The sequence below is a fragment of the Herpailurus yagouaroundi genome, unplaced genomic scaffold, assembly GCF_014898765.1.
Source record: "Herpailurus yagouaroundi ecotype Mexico unplaced genomic scaffold, PumYag 194, whole genome shotgun sequence".
Classification (NCBI taxonomy): Eukaryota; Metazoa; Chordata; class Mammalia; order Carnivora; family Felidae; genus Herpailurus; species Herpailurus yagouaroundi.
In genome coordinates this window covers 1731859-1743816 of record NW_024412425.1, presented here as the reverse complement: position 1 = coordinate 1743816, position 11958 = coordinate 1731859, and the positions used below count along the sequence as shown (strand labels likewise).

Below are 11958 nucleotides of genomic sequence, written 5' to 3'. Positions count from 1 at the left end.
CCGCCCCTTCCATGACGCAAGTGCTTGTCCGCGCCCTCGGCGTCCTCAACGACTCTCCTTCCCAAGGCCCTCTGGCCCCGCCCCCTTGCGAAGGCTCCCTTCTCGCCCCACCCCTTTTCGATCCCTACCAGGTAGTCAGCCCCTCCCATTTAGAACCCAAAGAGCAGACCCTCACCTTTTTAGAACCCTGAGAACAGGCCATGTCCCGGACCCATCCCCCCATCCTCAGGGATCAATGGCGCGGATGAGTGGGAAAGTGGGGTGATCTTCTCTGGATCCCGAGAAAATGGGGGCTGGGGGGCTGCTCGCTGGAGCCAGTGGCGGGCTCTAGGACCCAGCGGGCAAGTACGCCCGCCTCGCGCTTACCCCTCCCCCAAGCCGCCCCCTCCCCCTCACCCATCTTCCAGGTTCCCCCTCCCTCCCCCGTCGCCCCGGCTCCCGGTGCCCGTCTCTAGCGCCGCCGGAGCCAGCGAGGGAGCCGGAGCGAACAGGAGGAGGAGGAGGAGGAGGCCAAGTCGCCGCCGCTCGGAGCCCGGCCGGAGCCTCCCAGGCAGGTGCCAAGGGGGGCGAGGGGGCGGGGGCTGACAGACTGCCTGTCCCGGTGAGGGGGCGGCCAGGACCGCGCTGCTCCTCCTGCCCACCGGGGCGCCCCCCAGACCGAGGCTGGAAGGACAAGGGGTTGGGGGCCCCTAAACTGCGCGGCAGCCATTTGGGGTATCAGTCTCCATTTGGGGGCCTGGACTTCTCCGAAGACGCCCCATTCATAAAATTCCGAACTGGACCCCTACCATTGAGGAACTCTGGGGACCACTCCCCCAGGGAAACAGATGTGTGGGGAGCGTAGGGCATTCAGAAATCCCCGCGTCCCATCCCAGCTAGGCCCTGGGGGACCCCTGCCCTCTTTCTCTGCTTCACCTGTTGTCGGGGGAGGCGGGCGGACAAAGGAAGCAGCATCACGTGACTGCTCATTCACAAAATCCCATCCCATTGAGAAAAGGGGGCTGGGGGCGCTGCGACCGCCCCTTACCCTCCCGAAGGGCTGGGGAAAACCGGCAGCCTGCAGGTGGGGGAAGGGGCTATACAGCTCGCTGCCTGGGTCCCTAAGGTTCAGACGCCAGGGTCCCTGCGCTAGGTGGTAGTGAGGGGCTGGACGCTGATCACGATTACTGGGCGGAGGGCTACGTCCCCTGAGCTGGGGGGCGGGGTAAGATGGTTCTGAAGGATGCTGGGGCGGGGAGGGGGAGGAGGAGGGATCAATTCTCCACCTCCCCTCAGTCTCTCTCCCTTGCCTTCCATGGGCTGGGACCTGAGGGAGCAGGCTTGATTTTTGTGAATGAAATGCACTCTGGTTGTGTCTCGGTCGTCCGTTTCTGGCTTCCTCTGCCTCCATCTCCCTTTCGGCCTCTCTCTGGCCATTTCTGGTTCTCTCCCTGCTCCCTGCCCATCTCCCGTTGCTGGGTGACTCAGTGAGCTTTGCATCCGGTCTCATTCATAAATCCGGGAAGGGGTGGGGGGAAGAGAGCCTGGGTTTCTCACCCAGCCAGTGGCCTGGGCGGCCGAGTGTGGAGGCAGTGTAGGGGGATCTGGAGCTGAGTTGATGGGCTCTAAGAAAATACATATGCGCAGGCACCCAGCTGTGAGGGGGAATGATGGGTGGGGCTGTGGGAATGTGCTGAGGGATGAGAAGGAGACTGGGTTGATAGGGGAAGAGCAGGGAGGGGGAAGGGAAGTGGAAAACTGGGGCTGTGGGGGTCAGGATGGGAACGATGGGGAAAGGGACGAAGGTGGGTGCGGAGAGAAAAGGTGGATACGGAGAAGGTAAGCATGGGAGAAAAGAGGTGGCAATGACGAAGAAAGAAACCATGCTGGAAGAAGGTGGGCATGGGGGGTGGGGGGAGAGGCAGGTATGTAAGGGAAGGTGAGAATCGGGGCCTGACGGTGCAGTGGATCCAGATGTGAGGGAAGAAGAGGGAGATGAGGCTTGGGGTGAACGCTGAATGGCAGAGCAGGATCGGAGCTCACTGACTTTGTCCCTGTCTCCCCACCTCCCGCAGGTACATGGTTCAGGTCCGAGCCGTGGTGATGGCCCGAGATGACTCCAGTGGGGGCTGGCTGCCTGTGGGGGGCGGGGGCCTCAGCCAGGTGAGCGTTTGTCGGGTCCGAGGGGCCAGGCCCGAGGGGGGGGCCCGCCAGGGGCACTACGTCATCCACGGGGAGCGCCTTCGGGACCAGAAAGTGAGCCACCCCGGGGCGTGGGGGTAGGGTGGGGGCATGGGGAAGTAAGGGGATGGGGCTGGGAGTGCAGAGGTGAGGTGAGGACGTCTCCCAGCCCAGAATCAGCCTGGGGTGTGGGATGTGGTTTGGAAGTGAATACCTGTCTTTGGATAAGAACTGGGAGTTTGGGGAATATCTGGGGTATTCGGCAGGTCCTGTCCACTGCCGTTGCCTGGAGGGCTATCACAGCAGCCTCCTCACTGGCCTTGCCCTGCTCCTGCTCTCTCCCTCAACCGCAGTCTGTTCCACAGGGGCCCTGCTGACCCCTGACTCAGAACCCTCCTGTGGCTCCATCTTGCTCAGAGATCCTTGCCAGGAGGCCCTACACCACTGGCCCCTGTCTGCTCTAAGTATATGGAGGCATTTGGTGGGGAACCATCTGGAAGCATCAAATAGGGTTTCCAGTCCTATATGTGGGTTCAGCAGGAGTATCCTGGGCTGTCTGGCATGAGCTGGAAGGACACTGTCAAAGTTTCAGCTGGGAATGTGGCAGAAAGACGTGGATTGTTTGAAAAGGCTTGGGGGATGGGTTGCATCTCAGAGCCGAGGTCAGAAGGAACAACGTAGGGGGATTTGAAATGGTGTGAAGGAATACAGTGACGTTGGGCCAGGATATGAGGAAACATCTAGGGCGTTGACCAGCATCTGAGGGGGAAATCTATGGGAGTTTGATAAGAATTTGGGGGTAGTGTTTTGGGAGATTATTGGGGCATCAGAAGGAGATTAATAGTAATACCTTGAGATGTTCAGCAATGTTTGGGGGGGGTGTTATTGAGTCAGAAGGAGGGATGTTGGGTTATCAGAAGGGGCTACTAGGAAAATGTGGAGACCAAGGGCTTGGGAGAAATATTGGAGCATCAGAGGTGTGCTCAATAAAATTTGGGGAGTGGTGTTGGGGTGTCGATCAGGGTTCAAGGGTACACCTAGGGTTGAGAAACGAAGTTTGTGGGATGCTTAGGTATGCAGATAGACTGAGGGTTAAGAGGAAGACACAGGCACGTCTGGAAGGGGGTGTCTGACCTGCCCCCTCCCTGCCCCCTCAGACCACCTTGGAGTGTACCCTGAGGCCAGGCTTGGTTTACAACAAGGTGAACCCTATCTTCCATCACTGGAGCCTGGGCGACTGCAAGTTTGGGCTGACGTTTCAGAGTCCCGCAGAAGCGGACGAGTTCCAGAAGAGCCTGCTGGCTGCACTGGCTGCGCTGGGGCGAGGTGAGCGGTGCAGGCCGTGGTACTGGAGGATGGGGTGGAGGGGTGGGAGAATCTGGAGCCTGGCCTGGGGAGCTCACTGTCTGCCTCTCTCCTCGCCCCAGGCTCGCTCACCCCCTCTTCCTCCTCCTCTTCCTCCTCCCCTTCCCAGGACACCGCAGAGACTCCCTGCCCTCTGACGGTGAGTCTCCTCCAGGACACGGCTCTGCTGGGGGTGCCGGGGGGCTGTCTCTATCCTACAAACATTCTTGAGCATCTCTGTCTATCAGGCACCATGCCACATGCGGGGGACACCAATCCGGGCCCGGACTGTTAGTGCCAACTTAATGCCAGCTATCCTTGTTTTCCCATTCTGTCGTGGGTCACACATTCATTCAAGGGTATTTATTGAGCACCTTCAGTAAGTAGTGTTTTAGGCACTGGGGATACATCAGTGAACAAAACAAAGTCCCTTTCCTCATGGAGCTTCTATTCTACTGTGGAAAGGCAGAAATTTTTTTAAAAAATTTACTTTAGAGCGAGTGAGAGAGAGAGAGAGAGAGAGCGCGTACACGCGTGAGCGGGGGAGAGGGGCAGAGGGAGAAAGAGAGAGAATCTTAAGCAGGCCCCACACTCAGTGCAGAGCCCCACGCGGGACTCAATCTCATGACCCTGGGATCATGACCCGAACCGAAATAAAAAGTCAAATGCTCCACCGACTGAGACACCCAGGCGCCCCAAGACAGAAACTTTTTTTTTTTTTTTAAGATAAACTATCTTTTACAGTGAACAAATTAATGACAAGTCCAGCCTTCTAGTTATTCAGGGTATAATCCTTGAACTCATCCCTGACTTTTCTCCTTTTTTATGCCCCTCATCCAATCTGTCATCAAATATTGGCCCCCCTTTCAAAATGATTAGAATTTGAATGTCCAGCCTCACCCTCCAGCTGCAGCATTCCCACCAGCTTCCTATTGCCAACTGCCCCCCTCCTCTTCCCTACTGCCTGGAAGTTCCCCCCACACGGCCAGAGAGACGCTATTGATATCTGAGTCAGATCATGGCCATCCCTCTACTCAGACCCCTTCCAGGGCTCCATCTCACTCAGGGTAAAGGACAAAGCATATAAGATCCCATAGTGTCCGGCCTCCTACCCTCCGTTTTGCTCACTCTGTTCCAGCCACACTAGCCTCCTCACTGTTACTCCTACACAGCAGACACGTTCCTGTCTCGGGGTCTTTGCACCGCTGTTCCTTGTGTCTTGGAATACTCTTCCCCAAATTTCCACATGGCTCGTCCCCTTATTTCCTTCAGGGTTTTATACACATATCACCTTTCCTGAGTAAGCTGTTTAAAAATCGCGTCTTCCAATGCTCCTTATCCTGTTCTAATTTTTTTCCCCATCTTCTAGATATTTCCCCTATTTCCTTTCTAAATAGACAATTTTCTTACCTGTTAGCGTATTGCCTGTCTCCTGTGCTAGAATGCCAGCTCCAGGAGGCAAAGATCTTTTGTTGCTTTCTTGCTGCATCTCCAATGCCTAAAACAGTGCCTGGTATACAGTAAGTGTTCAGTAAATATGTGTCGAATAAATTTATTGAATGAATAAATGCACATAATGTCAGACGCGATTTGGCATTTGCTGGGAACAGTGGGAGTTGCTGAGACTTAGGAGAACAAAACTGGTTCCCGGGGCAGAAAAGCCAGAGTCCCAGGGTCAGGGGAAGATGTGGGTGGGGCTACCCAAATCACGCAGACAGTTCCCACGTACTGAGTGCTCACTGTACTTTCCGCTCTCTGAGAGTTACGCTGTACTTTCCACGCTCCGTCTTACGTCCTCACAGTGGCCTTTGTGAGCCTGGCATGTCATGGGTGCTCAATGAATGTTTACTGAAGCTAGTAATGGATGAAGTCAGAATGATCCCCAAGCTACAGAAAAGAGTCCGAGGTCTGAGAAGTGACGTTTCCGTTTGTAAGGGACGGTTGGTTTGGGTGAGGAAGGAGAACATTCCTGGTGGGTGAAGCTGCCCCCGTAAAGGTGTGGTGGTGGGAATGAGGCAGGAAGGTGGCTGGCTGGCCAAGGGAGAGGGGTTCTGGGAAGGGAGGATATTTTGATGTTCTATAGGTTGGTGAGCTGAGCAGATAAGAAGAGGGGGTCAAATAACAATAACCGTTTCCAGTCTCCCCATACTTCAGGCATCCTCATGCCCTTTACAGTGGGCCCTAACCACATCCTTATGAATAGACACTATTATGATCCCCATTTTGCAGAGAAGGAAACTGAGGCTCAAAGAGATGAGCTCACTTGCCGGAGGTCACACAACCAGTCAGTGGCAGAGCCGGGGCTTGAACCGAGGCCTGTCTGGCCACAGAGCCCTCGCTCGCCACGGGAGGGGGTCTATGTGAGGGCATCGGCTGTGCGGGGGGTTCGGCTCTGAGGCCGCCAATCTCCTCCAGTCCCATGTGGACAGCGAGTCCTCCTCCAGTCACAGCCACCAGGAGACGCCTCCCACCGCCGCGGCGGCCACTATCATCACTGTGGAGTCAGCTTCTGGCTTCGGGCCGGCCACGTCCCCCCAGCGCCGGCGCTCCTCCGCTCAGGTGCGACCTCTGACCTCCAGCAGAAGTCTGGGGCTCCGGGTGAAGTGGGGCAGGGTGCTGGGCCCCGAGGTAGGCGGGAGCTGAGACCCCCAGAAGGGCAAGAAAGCCACAAACAGATCCTGGGGGCCGGCTGACTTGAATTGATGGCAGTCGTGGTGGGAGGGTGCTTGCAGACTTCGGTCCTTCCGAGGGTTGGGTGAGGGCTTCCCGTGTCTCCTGTGCTCTTGAAGATTTTGGAAAGTTCTGAGTTCTGAACGCAAGGGTTTGGGGGACGGCTGGGACAATTCTTCGAGTATATGAGGGAGTTTTTTGTATTCATGGAAGGAGTTCTTTAGACTGCTTAATTTGTTAGGAGGGCCATGGTATCCAAGGAGGTTAAAGCTCCCTGGGGACCAGATTCCTGCGTCCTGAAGGAGGAGATGGCTGGGGGTCCAGAGCTCCCAGATCTGGGAGCTGGGACTTCCTGAGTCTTGAGAAAGGACAGGCCTGGGAGCCTGGACCACTGGGTCCTTAAGGTGCGGGCTTGGTGCCTTTGGTCTGTTCTTTGATATCCTCTGTCCCCTGTGAGAGGAGTGGGCTGAGGGCTTGGAAGTCTGAGTGCCGGACCCACACACTCAGGATCCCAGGACAGCCTCCTAGGATGAATGAGGCCTGAGGCGGGGGTCTTTGGATTCTCAAGTCTTCTGCGACTGGGATGGATTGTAGTGGAGTGTGGGGGTCACAGACCCTGCTAACCTGTTCTCCTGTCCCTTCGTCCCGCAGAGCTACCCTCCGCTCCTACCGTTCACGGGGATTCCGGAGCCCTCAGAGCCCCTGGCCGGGGTAGGGGGCCCGGGCTGGGGCGGCCGTGGCTATGAGGATTATCGGCGCGCTGGGCCGCCCGCACCCCTCGCCCTGTCCACCTGCGTCGTGCGCTTCGCCAAGACCGGCGCGTTGAGGGGTGCAGCCCTGGGGCCTCCCACCGCGCTACCCGCCCCTCTCGCCGAGGCTGCGCCCCCAGCGCCCCCGGCTCGCCCACCACCCGGCCCCGGCCCTGCCCCTGCGCCGGCCAAGGCCTCCCCGGAGGCAGAGGAGGCGGCGCGCTGCGTGCACTGCCGTGCGCTCTTCCGCCGCCGAGCTGACGGGCGTGGTGGCCGCTGCGCGGAGGCCCCGGACCCGGGTCGCCTGCTGGTGCGCCGGCTCAGTTGCCTGTGGTGCGCCGAGAGCTTGCTCTACCACTGCCTGTCAGACGCCGAGGGCGACTTCTCGGACCCGTGCGCCTGCGAGCCGGGCCACCCGCGTCCCGCCGCGCGCTGGGCCGCGCTGGCCGCCCTCTCCCTGGCGGTGCCCTGCCTCTGCTGCTATGCGCCCCTGCGCGCATGCCACTGGGTCGCGGCACGATGTGGCTGCGCTGGCTGTGGGGGTCGCCACGAGGAGGCGGCGCGGTGAGGACGGCCTGGTGGGTCCAGTAGCTGCACCGAGGACCCAAAATTGAGGGTCCAGGACCCTGGACTCTGTTCGGACCCCAAACCCAAACCTAGGCACACCCGGAACTTGGAGCTTGAGTTTGGATTGAGAGACCCCAGACCTGGAACCTGGACCCCAAATCTAGGACTGAGAGACCCCAGACCCAGCTTCATTGGGATGTCTGTCCAAGAGGTCCCAGGCATCCTGAGTTCTGGTGTCCCCATCCTGCCGCCATCCCCTCCCTGACCTAGACTGAGGAGACTCCAGGCATCCCCCAGACTCTACACCTCGGGCAGGCTGGGGAGCATCTGTATCCCTGAGAGATGCAGGGCCCTGAACCCCAACTCCCTGTTCAAATAACCAACCCAGACCCTATCATGCCTGACGCCATGAACCCTCAGATTACAGCCCCGGAGTTAGTCAGGAGTTACCAGTACCCGACCCTGCCTGTATATGATTCCTCCCAGATCTTGAGACCGTAGAACCCAGATTCACCCCAGATGGTCACCGAATGCTCACCTAAAACTTGGGGCACCCATATCTGAGATGTTCTTGTAGCCTCCAGGACCCCTGAGACACCAAACTCTCTTACAATGCCCTGAGTCGTTCGATATGCCCAAACAGATGTTCTCTGACCAAGATGACTTGGGAGACCCATCTCAGAGTCTCTCCCATTCCCCCCAACCAAGATCCAGATGTCAGACTCCAAGATGCTCTGGGAGCCAAGGACCAAAGACCTCTGTAGACCCACCCACCCCAAGGCAGTGTTCCAAGGAGCTTTGGATCTCCTATATGGGACTCTGATGTGCCTCGTACTCCCCTATGTAGTACTGAAGGCCACCAACACCTTGGGGTCCAAGACACTGGTCCCAAGTCCTCGGATAACCCTTTTTCAAAACCCATTAGACTTGGATTTCAAGCCCCATAATAGTCTGGAATCTCTGGCTGCTTTGTATCCACAGATCCTCAATTCCCTAAAGGCTGGAAGCCCAGCTCCCAGAAGATGGGATGTTCATGGCAACCCAGACCTCTGACCCCTTGGCCCCCAGCCCCTGAGTGACCCCAAGGTGCTTTGGGAGCACTGGTCCCAAGACCCCAAGGTGCCATTGATACCCCAAATTCAGGGCTCAAGCCTACACAACATTGGGATTGTCCCTGCTCAAGACCTTGGTCCCTCCATACCAGAGACAGAACTGAAGTGCCCCAGGGCCATAGCACCTTCAGATCCCAGATTTCTTTGGACTCAAGCCTCTTAAGCCTGATATTCCCCAAGACCTGCTGCCCTTGAATCCTGATGTCTATAAGCCCCTGAAACCCCAAGGTCCCAGACCTCTGAATTCAAGTCCTAAGGATCCCAGCCCAAGCCCCCAGCATCTCACAGAACTACCCTTTTACTAGGGTAAAAAACAAACATTTTGAGCTCATGTTTCTGAATTCCTTAACTACCCCAGAGCTCCCCCACTCCCATCTTTAGGACCTAGCATTGCCGTAGATGATTGTGCAAGCTGTTCACTAATCAAAGCCACACAGTCAAGGTGGGGGTGTGGCTGGAATTCACACTGCACTCTGCTGGCTACACTGTGCACGAAGTCACTTTTTAGGCTACCTATGGATCTACACACACACACACACACACAGACACACATGCACACCCCTTGCACTCAGCCCCAAGCCCGACCTTGAGCCCAAGTCCTAGTCCAAACTTCTTCTGTTCTGCCCTGTTAACCCCTTCCCTTCCATCTCAGAGTTGGGGATTGCTTTGCGAAGTTTGACAGCCTATTTCGTGGCCCTCTGTGATCCCTCTTCTGGGCAAGGGGGATGTCACAGTCTCTCTCCAGAGTGGGATGGGACTTCCAGGGTACCTCAGATCTGATGGCCTGAATGGGAGGATCAAGGTCTTGGAGCAAGACAATCTCAATGCTCTGTGGGCTTGGGACCTGCATCTGGTCCCAAGCATCTGGAAATGTGCACTTACCTTTCTTCATTACCCAGGCTTGGATGACCTTGTAGGAGTTCAAGGGATAGGTCAAGGGGGTCAGAGGGCTAGATCCTTCTGTCACTTCCTTTAAATTATTAACTATTTATTACATCCGAAACCTGTGAGATTCAGCTCTCCCAACCAGACCCTGGGATGGGTGAGAGAATAGGGGGATGTCCCTCCCATCCCCACTCTGCCCAGCTCTCATCACTGTCAGACCCACCAGAGCTGAGGGCGGAGGGACCGGGGGCTGGGGCAGCCTGGGTCCCCATCCCCTTCTCTGTGCCTCGGTCTCCTCCCTTCCGTGGTGGGCGGGGGGAAGCTCCATTCTTAACCTACCTCGTTTTGGGGAGGGGTGGGACGGGGACCAGAGTGCTGTAAGGTGCTGTGGGATCTGCGGGTGAAGCGGTGGGAGCCGGGGAAGGTTCCCCCGGCCCCCACCTCCCAGCACCGCCTCTCCCAGGTCACCCGGTCCTGCTCCCTGCTGATACCCACCTCTGATCCATGATTCCTCTTCATCACCCCCAAATCAGGGGTGCGTGGAGGGCTGACCCTGGGAGCCAGGAAGACCTCAGACCCTGGAGCCCCCAGGCCCAATTTCCCAGCTGCCTGCCCCTCAGATTGGATGCTTGGCCCCCAGATTTGGGGGAGGCACCCTGACATTTATCTTCCTGATCTCGATTCCAAGCCAGTCTGTGACCTCAATATTGTTATCAGTGCAGGCTGCAGTGGTGGGGGAGGATGGGGGCCAAAGACCCAGCCTTGTCATTGGGGAGGGGGCATGAAATATTCGCTCCAAGAAACGTCTGTGACAAAGTCTCAGCCTGTGTCCTTTATTTGCATTGATACACCCCATCCATTACCTTCCTGAACACCAAGCCAGTCTCCTACCCAATTCATCCTTTCTCCACTTCCTTTAGTCCCAGGCAGTCCCTCCGGCTGAGTTGCACACATTCAGTCACTCAGGTACATTTACTGTACACCCATTATATGCCAGGCCCTGTCCTAGGCACTGAGGATGAAGCAGTGAACAGAACAGACAAAACCCCTTTCCCACGAGAAACTTCTGAACTTTATCGTGGAGGAGACAGTAAATGACATGTTCGAAATGATGTGTACTATACAGAAGAATAAAGTGGAGAGGGGGGTACAGTCATTTTTAGCCAGGGTGGTCAGGGATGCCTCACTGAGGAGCTGACATCTGGACAAAGCCTCGAAGGTGAGGGAGTCCTGCGGACGTCTGCAGGGACATTCTAGGTAAAGGGGAACTGTTCCCTGCAAAGCCCTGGGGAGGAGCATGTCTGGTAAGTCTGAGGGACATCGGGGAGTGAGTTTCTGGGGGGGGAGGAAGCAAGGAGGAAGATACTTCAGGGATGAGGGCAGACCTGTGCGGGTCCTTGCAAGCCATCGCATGGACTTTGGTGTTCACCCTGAGTGTGATGGAGATACAGGAAGGCTCCAAGCATGGGAGGGATGTGACCTGACTCAGGTGTTTACACGTTCCCCCTGGCCGCCTGCGGGGAAGACACTGGGAGTGAGTGGGAGGGAGATGGAGAGGCAGCTGCTGTGATGGCCCAGGGGGAGACCAGCACCAAGATCTGCGTGAGAACAGTGGAGGCTGGGAGAAGTGGGCAAGATAACGGATCTATTTTGAAGACAGAATCCACCAACTTAAAGAGTTTACAAAAAAAAAAAAGGAAAGGAATCAAGGCTGTGATTCCAAGGTTCCAACTTGAGCAATCTTTTTTTTTTTTTTTTTTTTAATTTTTTTTCCCCACGTTTATTTATTTTTGGGACAGAGAGAGACAGAGCATGAACGGGGGAGGGGCAGAGAGAGAGGGAGACACAGAACCGGAAATAGGCTCCAGGCTCTGAGCCATCAGCCCAGAGCCCGACGCGGGGCTCAAACTCACGGACCGCGAGATCGTGACCTGGCTGAAGTCGGACGCTTAACCGACTGCGCCACCCAGGCGTCCCAAACTTGAGCAATCTTTAATGTCTTGTTAAAGTCAACAAATGGTCCCAAGTACCCAGCCTTGGGGTAGGCAGGAGCATGCAGGATTAGGTCATGATTTTAACAGCAGCAACAAAAACAGAAGCGGTCCTAACAGCAGTACTAGGTTAAGTGATTAAAAGCAAGGACTTCAGGATCAGGTCTGAGTTTGAGTCCTGGCACCACCATACATACTCTCGGCGGTATCCTCTCTGAACCTCATGTTTCTCCTCCCTAAAATGGATCTGAGATGCTTTAGTAGCACACACAAAATATTCAATATACGTTGTTAGTTACTGAGTACCCCGGGATGTCTACTAAACATGTACGTACAGGACTCATTCTCACGACTAGTTTCATCCTTGTACGGCTAGGAAGCAATTTGGCAGGGAGACACAGGTGGTGAGTGGTGGACTCAAACCCAAATCCTAACCCAGGGTGCAATCTCTTAACCACGACGGGATGTTGCACCTGCTCC

At 56.3% G+C, this 11958-nt stretch overlaps 1 protein-coding gene across 5 annotated transcripts; it reads left to right on the top strand.

Annotated features, from left to right (window-relative positions):
* The first annotated feature begins 138 nt into the window (after positions 1-138).
* SPRED3 (sprouty related EVH1 domain containing 3) lies at positions 139-10306 on the top strand. Of its 5 annotated transcripts, none has more exons than XM_040445971.1 (6): positions 139-550; positions 2055-2142; positions 3318-3486; positions 3588-3664; positions 5920-6063; positions 6826-10306. In XM_040445971.1, exons 2-6 carry the CDS (start codon positions 2059-2061, stop codon positions 7489-7491), a joined length of 1140 nt encoding a protein of 379 aa, XP_040301905.1. In that variant the 5' UTR covers positions 139-550; positions 2055-2058; the 3' UTR covers positions 7492-10306. The 5 variants fall into 5 exon arrangements, with proteins under 5 accessions (XP_040301905.1, XP_040301902.1, XP_040301907.1 ...); XM_040445968.1 differs by having other exon boundaries at positions 2055-2235; XM_040445973.1 differs by lacking the exon at positions 5920-6063.
* The last annotated feature ends 1652 nt before the right edge of the window (positions 10307-11958 follow it).